Source organism: Anomaloglossus baeobatrachus, chromosome 12, assembly GCF_048569485.1.
Source record: "Anomaloglossus baeobatrachus isolate aAnoBae1 chromosome 12, aAnoBae1.hap1, whole genome shotgun sequence".
Lineage (NCBI taxonomy): Eukaryota > Metazoa > Chordata > Amphibia > Anura > Aromobatidae > Anomaloglossus > Anomaloglossus baeobatrachus.
In genome coordinates, this window is record NC_134364.1 from 35,087,507 (window position 1) to 35,106,451 (window position 18,945).

Below are 18,945 nucleotides of genomic sequence, written 5' to 3' on the forward strand. Positions count from 1 at the left end.
AAGGCAATTGTACGCTGGGCACACATATAGGGCAAATTGGACCAATACCTTGTAAAATATTTGTTCATCCAACATATAAAATGTATAAGGCTTGTCTTACAAAGCTGTATTGGTTAACAGTGTCATTAAATAAATCGACTATGACAAAAACAATCCAGGAGAGCAACACAACTTTCCAGCAATATCTGCTATCAGTCGCCATCTGTCACATTGCTCGTCATGAAATTATGCTGATGGTTGACAAAAAAATGGGCAAAAATAGACATTTACAAACCTCTAGTGCATGACCAGCTACTACTGTGATTTCTCTTGCTTTTTTTGCCCAATTACCTCATCTATGTCATGTTCCCATCTTGCCATCTATTGTTTGCTTGCCATCATTTTCTCATCTATGACATGCAGAATAACAATCATCACTCAGAAATAGAAAATACACAGGGCGCTCCATAGTACGGAACCAGAAGTATAAAAGGGTAATGAGGACAAACCGGGTACTAAAGGGCACTTTACACGCTGCGATATCGCTATTGATATCGCTAGTGAGCGTACCCGCCCTGTCGGTTGTGCGTCACAAGCAAATCGTTGCCCGTGGCGCACAACATCGCTTACACCCGTCACACGGACTTACCTTCCCTGCGACTTTGCTGTGGCCGGCAAACCGCCTCCTTTCTAAGGGGGCGGTTCGTGTGGCATCACAGCGATGTCACACGGCAGCTGTCCAATAGAAGCGGAGGGGCGGAGATGAGCGAGACAAACATCCCGCCCACCTCCTTCCTTCCTCATTGCCGGCGGCCGCAGGTACGATGTAGTTCCTCGTTCTTGCGGTGTCACACATAGCGATGTGTGCTGCCGCAGGAACGACGAACAACCTGCGTCCAGCACCAGCAACGATATTTGGGAAATGGACGGCGTGTCAAAGATCAACGTAAGTAAATTTGATCGTTAACGGTTGTTCGTGCGTTTCACACGCAATGACGTCGCTAACGAGGCCGGATGTGCGTCACGAATTCCGTGACCCCAACGACATCTCGTTAGCGATGTCGTTGCGTGTAAAGCGGCCTTTAGGGTAATTTGCCGACCTATATGAGATGTGCTACTACCAGGAATAGATCTGTATCAAAGCCTTGGAATATAGAAGAATCAACTCCAGCTCTTCCCGTATATCCACTCTGCTGGAGAATACTGCCGAAAAGACGACAATAATTAAAGATAATGGGACTGACCATTTCAGAGCATTTAAATTACATGGATAGAATCGGGCTACACTGTACCAGTGCATTCCTCATGGCTTGAGGAAGACTCTAATTTTGTGTCAGCGTGTAGCCCTGTTTTTTTTTTTCATCTACCAATAAATGCTGTGAATGGACACCATTAGCGTCTTCCAATTCTCCAGCAGTGTAAGGTTACATGTGTTTTTTCTTCTTAAAAATTTTATTAATGCACTATACCAAGCGGGCAGACACATTCTCTTTTGCAGGAGACCACTGCATATTAATGCCCCCATGGACATATCAGTAGGCTGAGCGTTCCCCTTCTCTGTATGACAGAGCCACTGCCAGACTCCTCCGAAAGCGACTTGTGACTCTTCGAGCAAAGGATCATCTTTGAAAAACCAACAAGATGTACCCTGACATTATCTGTTGGGTACTCCCCATACACAATACACTGTCACCCGATACCACTGATATTGGAAGGTTAGGCTGACTTCTTTAAACTCTCTAATGTAATCTTTAAAAAGCAGATACCACGGTGTTACAAGAATATTTTGACTCTTGAAAGTCTGACTAAATGGTCTTACCTTGCCCGTCCGACCACCACTCCCACCCCCTTTCCCTAGTTCTTACCTAGAAATAAACACGAAGACTGACTGATAATTGGATATAAAAGGCCACAGCAGCCCCATTTATTAGATAACCCCAACAATAACATCAAACAATAGATAACATTTTAACACCTATATCCATGAATAGACAACCTGAAAGGAGGAGGGGTAAAATGAAGGTTCCCAAAAAAACGCTCGATCGCAACATCAGCTCCACCTCCTGCCCTCAGCCGTACCACACCTGCTTGAGGGCACCTAGCCGACTATTGCCGAATCAATGTCCCGCTGAGACCTCAACCCAGTGAGAACCCATGTTAAACCAAAATTGCACCACCATGGGTAACCTATTCCTGCACTGGTGAGGGGGTTTGTGCAAACCCCCACCTTCAAATACCCCCCCTTTGCCGCCCGCTGCTGTGACAGAGATTACTCCCATCCTTTCTTCCCCATCGGCTGACCAAATCTATTACAGGGCAGGTGGGTGGGAACGATTCTGGATGCCTTCCAGGTAGGATTGACCCACCCCCCCAGGGCCCTGACCTACACACTGCCCTACAGACACCACTCGCTAGCCAATCACAAAACCCCAAATCCCAACTGCTCCTATGGCTCCACCCTACACTTTTCCCGCACAAAAGTGCAACTGAAATTAACCCTTAAACTGATCCTAAGGCCTAGCATACCTCCTCAGCCATGCTGCCCTCCCTTGAGCCCCTTTGGGGCGGCAGTCCGGGTTGTCCCTTTTTATCTTGTCGGGCAGTGTGAATCGTGAGGTGACTATATTTTCCTGAACCGCTAAGTTTTCTTCTGGTGATCTTATAATAACAGTATCATTAAAAAGAATCTGTTGCAAGGTTGACTTATTCCTCCAGGACTATAGCTGAAGCCTGTGAGTCTTTCCCCCCACCCACATGAAATGATAACTATTGTTCTGTATACAGGGAGATTTGTTAATCACTGGGTGTGGGTGGGGGTAGCAGGACTGTGTCCCCTTCTAGGTCCTGGCAGTAGTTTTATGATTATACTGAATCATTTCACATAAAATTACATATATCCTTAAGCTTTGCACCACCCCTCCCCCTGATATATACTGTACTAAACTCCGAGAGCTAACACAGTCAGTAATGTGATACTTAAAATAGCTAGGCAAATGACTTTAAATTGAGCTGCAAAATTGAAAATTGGCATTGAGAAAGATTACTCCCCACACCGGATAGTCCGAAATGAATATGTAGGTACTAGACCCGAGTGGCCTCTATTCTTCCTCTATGTGAACCAATGCAAGAGCAGTGATACAGTGGTGACAATCTTCTGAAGAAACAGAATCTCCATTGGTTTCACATTTTCAAAAATCTGACACATTGGAAGTTCCAAGTGTTCTGATATACGTAAGGGTCTTGGGGCTGGAGCCCACCCCTAATATCAAGACCTAACCAAATCCCCCTACCTATCACTGTATAGTTGACCACATATGTGATAGTCTATTGACCTGATTCATTAAAGGGAACCAATCACCAGGATTTTCGTATATAACCTAAAGCCAGTGCTATCAGGCTGATTCTATACATACCTGTAGAGGTCAGCTAGGATGTTTAGGTTTTGAAATCCAAGAAAGTAAAGTTTATAAAATTGGCAGCTTCTTGAGTGACAGCATCTGAGGAGCAGATCATATCTGGAGGGTATGCATAGTCATCCCCTTCCCCTGTTAGCATAAGCAATATACAATCTGCCTAGCAGGACCTGCGGTGAGGTCATACCCATGTGGGGCGGGGCCTCAGCCAACAAAGCTGATACTAGAAACCAACATTTTTCTGTTGGCTGAGGCCCCGCTCCTTCTGGTCACATGGGTTTGACCTCGGCACAGGTCCTGCTAGGTAGATTGTATAATGCTTTTGCTAATTCTAACAGGGGGAGGGGATAACTCTGAATACCTCCCAGATATTATCTGATCCTCAGCTGCTGTCACTCTAGAAGCTGCTGATTTTATAAAATTTACTTTCTTGGTTTTAAAAACCTAAACATCCGAGCTGACCACTGAAGGTATGTACAGAATCGGCCTGAAGGTTCCAGTATAGCGCTGGCTTTAGGTTATATAGGAAAATCCTGGTGATTGGTGCGCTTTCAGACTGGTGTTTTGTAAGCCAGTCTTAATGGTGAGCATGCAGGAGTAAAGGGTGCTTTACACGCTGCGACATCGCTAACGATATATCGTCGGGGTCACGGTATTTGTGACGCACATCCGGCGTCGTTAGCGACATCGCAGCGTGTGACAGGTAGGAGCGACGATCGCAAAAACGACAAAAATCGTTGATCATTGACACGTCGCTCCTTTTCATAATATCGTTGGTGGTGCATGCCGCTGATTGTTTGTCGTTCCTGCGGCATGACACATCGCTGTGTGTGACACCGTAGGAACGGCGAAAATCTCCATACCTGCGTCCACCGGTAATGAGGAAGGAAGGAGGTGGGCGGGATATTCCGCCCGCTCATCTCCGCCCCTCCGCTTCTATTGGACGGCTGCTTTGTGATGTCACTGTGACTCCGCACTACCGCCCCCTTAGAAAGGAGGCGGTTTGCCGGCCACAGCGACATCGCAGGGAAGGTAAGTCTGTGTGACGGGTGTAAGCGATGTTGTGCGCCACGGGCAGCGATTTTCCCGTGACGCACAACCAACGGGGGCAGGTACGCTCACTAGCGATATCGATAGCGATATCACAGCGTGTAAAGTGCCCTTAAGATGCAACCCATTAATTAAGAGGCACACAAGACCTAATTAGAGATAAGTGGATCCGTGGAAGTCTGGTTCAGCAGGTGCAGCTGGACTTTAGATAAAGTTCGGTTCTTCACCCAGACTTGACCTGAACCCCAATGGAAGTCACTAATTGGGCTGTTTAGTTTTCCGCCCATATGCAGCCAGCCATAAACAGATCCCTTCCGGGGTTGGGTGGGGTTTTTTAATTTCTTTCTTTCTTTCTTTCTTTTTTTGTGCACACTACATCTGAAGACGCTTTTGTTACCCCCAGTGCAAGCCAGTCAAACCCTGCAAGCGGCTCGCACTGGGCTGAGCACTGAGCACACCCGAGCACAGCAATGTTCGCACAAGTGGTCAGCATACAGTTAGGTCCAGAAATATTTGGACAGTGACACAATTTTGGCGAGTTGGGCTCTGCATGCCACCACATTGGATTTGAAATGAAACCTCTACAACAGAATTCAAGTGCAGATTGTAACGTTTAATTTGAAGGTTTGAACAAAAATATCTGATAGAAATTGTAGGAATTGTCACATTTCTTTACAAACACTCCACATTTTAGGAGGTCAAAAGTAATTGGAGGCTATGCATTACAGAGCTATGATTCCTAAACCCTTTCTCCGATTTGGATGTGAAAACTCTCATATTGCAGCTGGGAGTGTGCACTTTCAGCCCATATTATATATATAATTGTATTTCTGAACATGTTTTTGTAAACAGCTAAAATAACAAAACTTGTGTCACTGTCCAAATATTTCTGGACCTAACTGTACGTGAAGCACCCAAACTCCGAATTCAAACGCTATTTTTTTTTTTGTAAAGTCTGTGTTTGGTACAAATATAAAACACCAAGCCTCGGGTTCGCTCATCTCTAGACGTAATAATCATTGGTGTGCACTTCCCCAGAAATGTTACTCCACAACTTTTGGTGACTTTATTGGGTCATCTTCGCCACTTCCCGTCCCACTCATTCTTTGCCCACTATGGCATAACCTACTGGAACAGTTGTGAAGACTTCAGGCAGCACAAACATTCTGCAACTTTTTAAGGTGTTTTACGCCCATATTCTGGCAAAAACACCTTCATGCATAGGATTTTGTGTGCTATTGAAGATAAAAGCCAGGAATCATTTCCGACTTAAAAAGTGAGTCACATTCACACCTCTTCTCTACTACATAGCATCAATGAAAAAACAACTGAAAAGCCTCTTTAGTCTCCCAAAGTCACCCACGCTCCCTCTAAGTTCCACCTGAACTGCCCATTTACTAGGTATAGGTTCAATTTACAAACAAACCCTAATGATAATTCCCAAAAAACCCTTCTACTTCCCTCTAATTCACCAAAAAAAAGAAATACGATATAACCTTTTTATTTACACATAAATACCATTTATATTCATGAAGATGAGATATAGCATTACACATCCATTTGCTGAAATATGACAGCTGAACTAATTCCGCCACCCTAACCACATTATTTTTTGCTGCCCGCTCCTATGGTAACTCATAGCAGAACGCTCCTCTTGAAAACCCCAATAAAAGTGCTGTTAATGATGGCGAATATGTGATGCCAACAGCTGTCGTTAAAGAAGAGAATACCAGGAGTTTTTATTTTTGGTTCTCGTACTGGAGGGCATCGCGAGGTCTACAGTACAGCTGTTCCTATAAATCTGTCTACACGCTCCGCGCTATATGCTACAGCTGATGGTTGTTTTTCTCATTTTTCTACTTGGCAAAGTATTCATATCACTTTATTATAAACTCAGGTCGCATCATGAGATATGAAGCAATTTTATAATCATTTTTATAATGGGTTTTAAAGAGAACCGGTCACCAGATTTTTCCCCATGAAACGAAAAGAATCCCCTTCTGCGGCTCCTGGGCTGCATTCTAGGAAGGTGCATCTTGGACCTGACTCCCCTTTTAGTCCACAAAAATAACTTTATAAAACTTGGCCCTTAGGTATGCTAATTACCTTTGTGGGCCACCTTCCATGATTGACGGGATGACGCCCTCCGTCATCCTCCTCGTCGTATTTTCAAATCTCGCTCCTTAGGTCTGCTCGCGCAGGCGCAGTTCACTCTGCCATATCTCAGGCAGAGCGCCGGTGAGCTAAATGCGCAGGCGGGAGATTATGGGCGGGTACTAGGATGACACTGGTGAGGTGTTTGCTGTGCATGACCTCACCAGCGTCATCTTAGTACCCGCCCATAATCTTGCGCCTGCGCATTTAGCTCACCGGCGCTCTGCCTGAAATATGGCAGAGTGAACTGCGTCTGCGCGAGCAGACCTAACTGCACAGGCGCGAGATTTGAAAATGCGACGAGGATGACGACGGAGGGCGTCATCCCGTCAATCAAGGAAGGAGGCCGGCAATCAGAGGCAGGAGAGGGGAAACGGAGCAGAAAATGAGCCAGCCCCTGTGGCCCACAAAGGTAATTAGCATACCTAAGGGCCAAGTTTTATAAAGTTATTTTTGGAGTCTAAAAGGGGAGTCAGGACCAAGGTGCACCTTCATAGATTGCACCCCAAGAGCTGCAGAAGGGGATTCTTTTCGTTTCATAGGGAAAAATCTGGTAACAGGTTCCCTTTAAGATTTACTTGGGCAAAATATTAAAAAGTCAAAAGAAAGAGCACAGCAGCCCTCAACCGATTGCAGCGCTGACATGGTCAACATGTCACTGCTACAGCCGGCGGTTGGCTGCCGTGGCCAGAACTCTTATCTCCAGGCTTATCTCTTCAGTTCTTAACCAATGCATTTTTTTGCCGATGCCAGGAGAAAGATAACTTGCTTGGGATGGTGCCGACCACAGATATGGGGGAGGCATTGAAGAAAATGATTGAGGCTGTGGGTGACACACAGCTTGACCAGGATGGCTTCAAGCCAAAACTACCAGCGGTTTGTATACTCCAGGCATGGTGTGGTGGCTGCTAACATGAGCGATAGTCTCTGCACCATATCGCACAGATTCCACTATATTCCAAATGTATAAAGTATAATAAAATTATGTTCTATGCAAAATATATTTAACTCCACTCCACAGGACTAGACGATTGCACTCTGCATCCTTTTATAATTCACAATTCATAATCTCCCTCCAGCGATAACCCCTATTCTTAATTATTATCGATGTTAACAATTACATTTTTCATGCGTTGTTATTATAAAATCTCTAGTTCAATTAATTCATAGAAATATATGTTATCACATGCATAACACATACAAATTGCATCTTTGTCACTAACTTGTTCTGCAACGCTTATAATTGTTGTTCTGCTTTTATATAACTTGCTATCATTCGAGACTAAACAAGCATGTGTGTGAACCGCAACCAAAACCGAGAAGAAAAAACAGTCCAGTAACTCCAGTGCTGCAGGCTGGAATCCATGAAGCAGATGTGCTAGTATCATGATTCATCAGTGTCGGACTGGGTTGCCAAGGGCCTGCCAGTGTCGTTGACTCTTGGCCAACTGTTCAGCTTCATCCACATATTAACATTACCCTAGTTCACAAATGTATCTATGTTTCTGTCTAGTGATAAACTGGGTAGTTACTTAAATTAATAGATTAGATGTTGTTTTTATATGTACCAAGTATATTGTGCCAACTACAGCTTATGGGGTGGGGAGCCCAATCATGCACAGCGGCCCACCAGAGGATTCACCTGTTCCCCAGTGTGTCAGTCCAAGCCTGAGCAATTCACCATAGGTCATCAGCCATCCACCAGACATCTAACCAGTTTTTCAATCTTACAAATGCCAGATTGGTGGTCTTGAATAGAGATGAGCGGTTTCGTCAAGGCTCGGTTCGCCGGCAGCAAATGAGCTCCACAGGCTCAAACCTGACCTGAACACTGGATTCAGTCACTGAATGGCAGTTTGAGTCTCTGCCCACATATAGCCAGCCATAATCAGAATACTTCGGGGGAGAGTGGGCAGGCTTTTTCAAACCTCTTTTTTTGCACACTACATCCGAGCACGCTGTTGTTACCCCCAGTGTGCGCCATGCAAACACTGCAAGCGGCTTACACTGAGCGTACCTGAGCACAGCGTTGTTAACACAAGTTTTTTGTTTCCATGTACAGCATCTGATCCACAAACCAGAACCTTGATTTTTAAATTTGGTGTTCGGTTCGAAAACCGAACCTCAGGTTCACTCATCTCTAGTCTTGAAATAAAAAAACAGAACACTATAACTCTTTCAAAGACCTTCCATCCAGCCAAGCTACTGACGGATGAGGGGCAGGAAACAAAAAGCAGCTGTCTGCAGATGGAGGTCTTCACCATGTGCGGAGGAATCTCCCCATCTCCTTTTTAAGTCTTTTTTTTTTTGTTTAATGACTCTACTAAAGGCTCATTTACACACAACGATATTGCTAACGAGATATCGTCATGGTGACGGTGTTGGTGACGCACATCCGGCCTCGTTAACGATGCTGTTGTGTGTGACACCTTTTTGCGATCACAAAAAGGTGTCAAATCGTTCGTCGTGTACACGTCGTTCATTTTCAAAAAATCGTTCCTCATTTGGAACGCAGGTTGTCGTTCCTGCGGCAGCACATATCGCTATGTGTGACACCGCAGGAACGAGGAACAACATCGTATCTGCGGCCTCCGGCAATGAGGAATGAAGGAGGTGGGCGGCATGTTCCGGTCGCTCATCTTCGCCCCTCCGCTTCTATTGGGCGGCCGCTTAGTGACGCTGCTGTGACGCCGAATGAACCTCCCCCTTAAAGGAGAGATTGTTCGGCGGCCACAGCGACGTAGGTGAACAGGTAATTGCATGTGACGCTGCCGTAGCGATATTGTTCGCTACGGCAGCGAACACCCCGTGACGCGCCACCGACATGGGCAGGTGCTATCGCTCGCGACATCGCTAGTGATGTCGCAGCGTGTAAAGCCCGCTTAATTCAGATGTTTTGGGGGGTTTTTTGTTTGTTTTTTTTAGACCGATTCATGGAGTGAGACTTTTTCTATCTGACTTTTTGCTTATTGTTGCGTCTCATCTTCAATTTCTGCTTGGAGTTAGGTTTCTGGTGCAGTTTTCAATTTTGGTATATTTTAGACAAATGTGTAACTGTTTTAAGACTTTTAGTTTTAAAAAGCTGCTCAAAAAAAGTTAAAAAGGAAGAATAAAGAGCTTTTTATTTTACCCTAAATGTGTGCCATTTTGAAGATTTTGGCACAAAAAGTCAGTGAAAACCATAAAGTAAAAAAAAAAGGGGGAAGATACTTCAATATATGATGCTGTGAGGAACTGGGGCCAAAGAGTTTGACACAAATGCAGAAATCTTTCCAGAATGAATTAAGACCATTATGGAGTCTGACGTTCACGCCGAGGGAGGTGTGATTAGAAGATCGGGGGCAGGTCTAATTCATGAATGTTTGCATAGTTAGTACAGCACATGAATCACCTGAGATTGGCTGGTACATATGGTAGTGACAGTTGGGAACAGTCCAGGGACCTGACCAGCTGGAGCCTTTGAGCCATTCATACGATCAGTTGGAAAGTCTGTCCTCGTGTCCTTCATTATTACTTCTGGTCTCTTTCCCTCCTCCAAGGTGCACGGGTCTTATACTTGGTTTTGGTGAATGATGAATTTGTGGACACTTTGCATATTGTTACACCAGCTGAATATCATCCTGCATATGTTACTTAGTGATGGAGTAACGAGCGTTTTCATACATGTAATACATTATACTCCATTACTAAAATATTCTGATAACATATGAGTAAAACTTTAGCCTTGATGTAATATGTTGTTTGCATGAACCGTCTTACCGGCTTTCATGTCTGAATGGTGTCAACATATTTAATTGTTGCACGGTCACAAGCTCCCAATATCTGCGTCTAACCTCTCTTGTGTCGATGTTGTAGGCAATTGTCCCGGCACAGTTTGAGACCCGCATGGCCAGTGGACTGGTGAAAGGCCATGCTTATTCTCTGACAGGAGTGGAAGAGGTATGCCATCCAATATTCCTGTCATTGGTAAAAGCTATGTATTTTCTGTGGAATATAATGACCTAATAAGAAGACCGAAAAAAAAAGCTCAATATCGTAATTCTAACATCATATGAGAAATTTCTTTGCCTAGAATATTTAATTTCTCGTTGTTCTTTGTCTATTTTCAATACATACACAATAAATCAAATTTTGAAAGTAAAGTCCATAGTTTCCTGTATGCTCAGACTTAGAGGATATTTTTTGTATGTGGCTAAGAACTTACAGGCAGGAAGTAGCTAACTACCTGCCGGATCTGCCCTGTGACGATCTATCCCGGCTCAGACAGTTACCGTACTCTCTTGCTTCCTTTGACTTCATGAAAAGATGGTGGCTCCTTCTCTTCTGGTCTGCTCTGTCGATGGTGCATCACTGCCACGTCAATCACATTGACCACTGACTCCCAACACTTAGGTAGCCGTCTCTCCGCTGTTGGGCTGTCGGTCAGCATGATATCTGCAGTGTTGTCCAATTTACAGAGCAGAATGGAAGAGAAGAAGCTGCTCTGTCAACGTAATGTTACCAGCAGGAGAGGGCCGTGACCACTCTAACTCTGCAGAGATCATCGCCTGGTCGAACAGGCAACTACCTGCTGGTAAGTTCTTAGCCACATACGAAAAAAATAAGTAAAGTCCCAGATAACACCTTAAAAAGTAACTGTAAATACTTATATTCCCTCTGAAACACAGTAACCATTCCAAGTCACCTTTCGTATAACTTGGTGATACCGTTACTCTGTTTTTTCCTCTTGTTTATTAATTAATACATTGACAAGGGGAATGGTAACACCCATTGGTCTAAGGGCCTGTCAATATACAGTCTCACTTTGTAGGAAGGAGGAATAACAGAAGAAGGGTACAATGTAGAGTTATAAGAGTAGATGATACAGAATTTTTATTTCATGAGGAATAATAGTGTTTACTAAAATATGTCAGGAGAGCTGCAAAGTCCTCTTTAGGGCGCAGTCAAACATCTGTATGAATCGGAGCAAAATCGTAATGGAGTGCACGGTGGCTCTCCTGGCCTGAGCATGTCAGCTGCATAGAAATAATAGTAGTGATCACACTCAGGCCAGGAGAGCCGCTTGTCAGTCCATGCACTACGTTCCGATTTCACTCCAATTTATATGGCTGTTTGACTGCGCCTTCAAAGGAAGTTTCAAGGACTTAAATAGTGATGATCTATCCCTAGAAATGAGTGTCTGATTGGAGCCACCAACTAATTTTCTTAGTTAAACCCTCCCCCCTTCTTTGTACACACGCAAAGCACCACACATACAATTTTTGGTGTTCCCAGAACAGCAGCTCTGCCCTATTTACTGTAAGGCTAGGTTCACATTTCCATTGTTTTAAATCCATCAGGTCCGTCAGCGACGGATCCGTCGTTTTTAAGATGTCAACTGACGCAACAGATGTGTTTTTCACAGGATTCAGTTCACAGGAATCCTGTGAAAAAAGTGATCCGTTACATCCGCTATGCGTCCGTTTTTTGACGGATCCGTCATGATCCGTTTGTGTTTGGGACAGCCCAGTGGGTGTGCCAAACATGCTGGTGATGGAACCCAGCGCTGGATTCCTTCGTAAGACGGATTACGACGGAATCCAGCACCATAGACAAACATTACAAACTTGACGGATTGCGACGGATTCCTGTGCGGTGCGTTAATTTTGACAGCCCAAAAAAACGTTACATTCTGCATTGTTTCCGCCCGGCGGTCAGTCCAAAGACGACTGATGCGCCATGCAGCGGATGCAACGCAAGGTCATCAGTCGCAATCCGCCAGTCATACAAGTCTATGGGAAACAACAGAATCCGCCAAACTGATTCCGTTGTTTACCAGAGCCGCGGATTGTGACTGATACAAATTGACGGAAATGTGAACCTAGCCTAAGTGAAATCCCTTTTATCAGGAACTAATACAATTTTGAAAAAACTAGTCACAATTGTTATCACAAATTTATAGCTTTTTATCATAGATTTTGAACTTTTTTTATCACAGAATATCTGCCTTTAAGAGCTGTGTTTTAATTATTTCAAAATTTTACAATACTTTAACATTGCCCCCCCCTATTTTTCTAAAATGATGAAAACATATTTTCATACAAATGATTTATAGAACGTGCTTATAGAATGATACAATAACTCCAGCATCTGTTGTATTCACTATGCAACAGACACCATTCAAGGGAGACAAGGTAAAGCTGGTCCGGCTAAGAAACCCTTGGGGACAGGTAGAATGGAATGGATCCTGGAGTGATAAGTAAGTTATCAAAATACAATAGTATCGATTTTAGCCATTAAATGCTTTTCCATCATTTTATACAAATGTGGTTATGTAAAATCTTTAACTCTTTCCTGCAGCTCTAAGGAATGGACAATAATTGATAAATCTGAGAAGTCACGTTTACAACACCAGATAATGGAAGACGGCGAGTTTTGGTATAGTAAAAATTGTATTATTTTTTTTCTTACACAATATTTAAAGGTTTTGTACACATTGGAAGGTGATTTGCAATACTTATTATTATTATTATTATTATTATTATTAATTTGCTTCCTAAATGCAAAGTTAAACAACTTTCTAAATTTTCTGCATTCAAAATATTCTACCATTTTGTTGCTGCAAGTATCTATACGGCCTTTATCTAGCTGATTGATTTGCAAATCTGATACAAATCAGTCCCAGCTCTTATTTCTCAAAACTCTCTGCATTTCCCTCCCTTCTTCCAGTGTTTGGTAGAACAGCAGGAAGGGGATTGTATACAACTCTGCAGTGGAAAGGGGAAAAAGTATCTAAAATCTTATGAAAAAAAAACAAGCTATAGACATGGGGACAAAGCACAGTATTGGAGTTGTGCTGATTATATAACAAATGATAAAAGCAGCGTCCAGCATGTATTACAGAGAAGGACACTCCCACTTTGAAAAACTCGGAAATTTGGATCAGGCCGCAAACTTGATATCAGGAAATGAATTGCAATGAAGGAATGAAGATTGCATACTAAAGATTAGTGCAATTTTATTACCAAACCGATTACATACAGTACAGACCAAAAGTTTGGACACACCTTCTCATCTCTAGAACAACTGTTAAGAGGAGACTTTGTGCAGCAGCCTTTATGGTAAAATAGCTGCTAGGAAACCACTGCTAAGGACAGGCAACAAGCAGAAGAGACTTGTTTGGGCTAAAGAACACAAGGAATGGACATTAGACCAGTGGAAATCTGTGCTTTGGTCTCATGAGTCCAAATTTGAGATTTTTGGATCAAACCACCGTGTCTTTGCAGAAAAGGTGAATGGATGGACTCTACATGGCTGGTTCCCACCGTGAAGCATGGAGGAGGAGGTGTGATGGTGTGGGGGTGCTTTGCTGGTGACACTGTTGGGGATTTATTCAAAATTGAAGGCATTCAGAACCAGCATGGCTACCACAGCATCTTGCAGTGGCGTGCTATTCCATCCGGTTTGCGTTTAGTTGGACCATCATTTATTTTTCAACAGGACAATGACCCCAAACACACCTCCAGGCTGTGTAAGGGCTATTTGACTTAGAAGGAGAGTGATGGGGTGCTACACCAGATGACCTGGCCTCCACAGTCACCAGACCTGAACCCAATCGAGATGGTTTGGGGTGAGCTGGACCGCAGAGTGAAGGCAAAAGGGCCAACAAGTGCTAAGCATCTCTGGGAACTCCTTCAAGATTGTTGGAAAACCATTTCCGGTGACTACCTCTTGAAGCTCATCAAGAGAATGCCAAGAGTGTGCAAAGCAGTAATCAAAGCAAAAGGTGGCTTACTTTGAAGAACCTAGAATATAAGACATATTTTCAGTTGTTTCATACTTTTTTGTTATTTATTTCATTCCACATGTGTTAATTCATAGTTGTGATGCCTTCAATGTTAATCTACAATTTTCAGAGTCCTGAAAATAAAGAAAACTCTTTGAATGAGAAGGTGTGTCCAAACTTTTGGTTTGTACTGTATGTTAAAATATTTTTTTTTCCATGTCAAAGGTGCCCATAGGCTTTAAGTGTAGCTCTACATTGGCTTTGACTTATTAGAAGACAGCTGCTAAATAATAACACATTAATGGCGTTATTCATAATAACAACTATAGTGACGAAAATGACATCAGGCGACCAACGGAATCACAAGATGAATTTGGACTTTCTTGGTAGTCATGTGATGTCGATCAATTTTGGACCCCCCTAGCTATGGGAAATGATAGAAGGTTTAAATGAATTTCAGTAGTTGGCAACCTAAAATCCTGGCAGGATCCCTTATTACAGAGCGGTAGAGCGTTTTGGAGAAAACAGGGTAAACGTCCCTCAGCTTTATGCCGACCAGCCTAACGTTTAGTACATGTAAATAGGGACCCACTGGACCTGTGTTTTCAAAAATGTTTTCTATGAAAAGCTGCTCATGGTTCGGGTAGGATGACATCGGTAATTGGTTCCACAGATGGACTGGGACTGTTCAAACTAAGTACAGGCGCTCGGTGCATCAGGGCGGGGCGAAACATGTAAGTGCATTTTCCACCTGCTTGTTTTCCCTCTATCGACCGTCCTCTCTTCTGTGATTGACAGCTCTGGCTTCATAGAGCCAAAGAAGGGTGAAAAACATGAAAACAAGGAGGTGGGAAGGTGCGCATAGATGTTTAGCTCCACCATGATTCACTGAGTGCCTGTACTTGGTTTGAGCAGTCATTCTATGCTGACAGTCCGTTTCATCACCCCATAAAATAATCAGGGGAGTTCATTACTCCTATACACAATACTAAGGATTTTCATACTATGGTAGCAAATAGAGAAGCCGATTTGGAGCTCTGAATTTTTTTTTTTCCTACTACCAGCAAGGACAGCCCTGGAAGAGATGATGTGTTTGGAACCAGGATCCTCTAGTTACGGCTCTGTTTTTAACCAATCCTATAAATCAACTCTACGTATCATGTCATATTCTTAAAGCTTGGAAATTACTTATACAACAAATAGTAAAATGAAAAATCATGATCTGTAGCATTGTTTAGGTGGATATACTTAAAAAAACAAACATTTTCTCTATATGGTTGCAACAACAGATTTTTAGAGCATATTTATGGCTCAGTGAAGACATGAATGGTTATTATTTATTTGATTTTTTTTATCATGTTTAAGTGGTTGGAGGTATTACATGTCACTTTGTGAAATCACTGTATATTTCTGTCTCTTCTCATCTAAAAATGGCAACCACAAGATTTTAAAGTGGCATTCCTCTGAAGTGATGCCTATTAGCAAATTGATGCTAAGATGCAAGACAACATCAAAATTTAAGATCTTGTCTAGGGTGCATATCATAGAAAGATAGGTCTTCATAATGCATCAGCCCTGTGGATGGCACAATAATTAATGGAGGAGGACACAATAACCAATGGAGTAGGGCACAATAACCAATGGAAGAGCGCACAATAACCATTGGAGGAGGGCACAATAACCAATGGAGGAGGGCACAATAACCAATGGAGGAGGGCACAATAACCAATGGAGGAGGGCACAATAACCAATGGAAGAGCGCACAATAACCAATGGAAGAGTGCACAATAACCAATGGAGGAGGGCACAATAACCAATGGAAGAGCGCACAATAACCAATGGAAGAGTGCACAATAACCAATGGAGGAGGACACAATAACCAATGGAGTAGGGCACAATAACCATTGGAGGAGGGCACAATAACCAATGGAGGAGGGCACAATAACCAATGGAGGAGGGCACAATAACCAATGGAGGAGGGCACAATAACCAATGGAGGAGGGCACAATAACCAATGAAGGAGGACCCAATAACCAATGGAGGAGGGCACAATAACCAATGGAGGAGGGCACAATAACCAATGGAGGAGGGCACAATAACCAATGGAGGAGGGCACAATAACCAATGGAGGAGGGCACAATAACCAATGGAGGAGGGCACAATAACCAATGGAGGAGGACCCAATAACCAATGGAGGAGGGCACAATAACCAATGGAGGAGGGCACAATAACCAATGGAAGAGCGCACAATAACCAATGGAGGAGGGCACAATAACCAATGGAGGAGGGCACAATAACCAATGGAAGAGCGCACAATAACCATTGGAGGAGGGCACAATAACCAATGGAAGAGCGCACAATAATCAATGGAGGAGGGCACAATAACCAATGGAGGAGGGAACAATAACCAATGGAGGAGGGCACAATAACCAATGGAAGAACGCACAATAACCATTGGAGGAGGGCACAATAACCAATGGAAGAGCGCACAATAACCAATGGAGGAGGGCACAATAACCAATGGAAGAGCGCACAATAACCAATGGAGGAGGGCACAATAACCAATGGAGGAGGGCACAATAACCAATGGAGGAGGACCCAATAACCAATGGAGGAGCACACAATAATCAATGGAGGAGGGCACAATAACCAATGGAGGAGGACTCAATAATCAATGGAGGAGCACACAATAATCAATGGAGGAGCACACAATAATCAATGGAGGAGGGCACAATAACCAATGGAGGAGGACCCAATAACCAATGGAGGAGGGCACAATAACCAATGGAGGAGGGCACAATAACCAATGGAAGAGCGCACAATAACCAATGGAGGAGGGCACAATAACCAATGGAGGAGGGCACAATAACCAATGGAAGAACGCACAATAACCATTGGAGGAGGGCACAATAACCAATGGAAGAGCGCACAATAATCAATGGAGGAGGGCACAATAACCAATGGAGGAGGGCACAATAACCAATGGAGGAGGGCACAATAACCAATGGAAGAACGCACAATAACCATTGGAGGAGGGCACAATAACCAATGGAAGAGCGCACAATAACCAATGGAGGAGGGCACAATAACCAATGGAAGAGCGCACAATAACCAATGGAGGAGGGCACAATAACCAATGGAGGAGGGCACAATAACCAATGGAGGAGGACCCAATAACCAATGGAGGAGCACACAATAATCAATGGAGGAGGGCACAATAACCAATGGAGGAGGACTCAATAATCAATGGAGGAGCACACAATAATCAATGGAGGAGCACACAATAATCAATGGAGGAGGGCACAATAACCAATGGAGGAGGACCCAATAACCAATGGAGGAGGGCACAATAACCAATGAAGGAGGACCCAATAACCAATGGAGGAGCACACAATAATCAATGGAGGAGCACACAATAACCAATGGAGGAGGACTCAATAACCAATGGAGGAGGACCCAATAACCAATGGAGGAGGGCACAATAACCAATGAAGGAGGACCCAATAACCAATGAAGGAGGACACAATAACCAATGGAGGAGGACACAATAACCAATGAAGGAGGACCCAATAACCAATGGAGGAGGACATAATAACCAATGGAGGAGGGCACAATTATTTAAAAACCACACAGGATAATTCAACTGAGGTATAGTACATATACACCACCAAAAACTACTTCTAAAACAATGTTTTATTTAATTAATCTTAAAAAAGACACTTGCAGTATCCTCTAATTCAGCATAAAACATGAACGTATAAAAAAAAACACATACAGTGTGAGTGTCAGTGAGTGCTGTACCCGTATTAGGTAGTAACAAGGGGGGGTCAGAAAAGTATAAATAGTTTTTTCCTATTAAAGGGATGGGACCTGCATAAATGCATCCTGGGTTCCCCTTCCTAATAATGGAGGGTGCCTTGATTTTTTTGGACTCCCGTGCTCCAGATGACTCGCCCTCTCTGCCCCTATTCTTTTCTAGTAAGGGTAGCCACCACCAAAACCCAGGTATACAAACTGATGCAAAAATAAAACCACAAACATACAAATCAACAATTTTTGCGTTAAATATTCAAATATGGTTCCCTAAGTCGTATTAAATATCTGGTCGACGAACAAAAAATTGTATTTGTTGTTAGGTAAGAGCCGAGAGGTCTACTTATCTGATAGACACCCTCTACTTTTTTGGGATATATACAGCACAAAGGTTTAGGCAACAGTAGTCTTTATGTACATTTTAAATACAGATAATTCAGAATAATCCAGAATAACTTCCTGATTTCTGTTGATGATTCCACTTCCTTCTTCTTCCATAGTCACAATTTAATTTTCGCTGGTTTCACTTTATCTCCAGGATGTCATTTGATGATTTTATGAAGAATTTTACAAAACTAGAAATCTGTAACCTGACAGCCGATGCCTTAGAGTCAGACAGACTCCAGACATGGACGGTTTCCGTTAATGAAGGACGGTGGGTCAGAGGCTGCTCTGCTGGTGGATGTCGAAACTTTCCAGGTAATTGTTCTCTTTACATTTACAGGCATCACATTTTAGTACATTTATGGCCAAAATGAAGGAAACACAAGT

General features: G+C 43.3%; 1 protein-coding gene across 4 annotated transcripts in view; it reads left to right on the forward strand.

The window, feature by feature from the left end:
* Nucleotides 1-18,945, forward strand: part of CAPN3 (calpain 3) — a 149,596-nt gene that overhangs the window by 69,181 nt on the left and 61,470 nt on the right. For 3 of the 4 annotated variants that reach the window (XM_075330284.1, XM_075330285.1, XM_075330287.1), the window contains exons 6-10: nt 7,350-7,472; nt 10,452-10,535; nt 12,749-12,834; nt 12,936-13,013; nt 18,713-18,873. In XM_075330284.1, coding sequence (XP_075186399.1) covers nt 7,350-7,472; nt 10,452-10,535; nt 12,749-12,834; nt 12,936-13,013; nt 18,713-18,873 — 532 coding nt within the window. The remainder of the gene's footprint in view (nt 1-7,349; nt 7,473-10,451; nt 10,536-12,748; nt 12,835-12,935; nt 13,014-18,712; nt 18,874-18,945) is intronic. The other variant, XM_075330286.1, reaches the window with a different exon arrangement.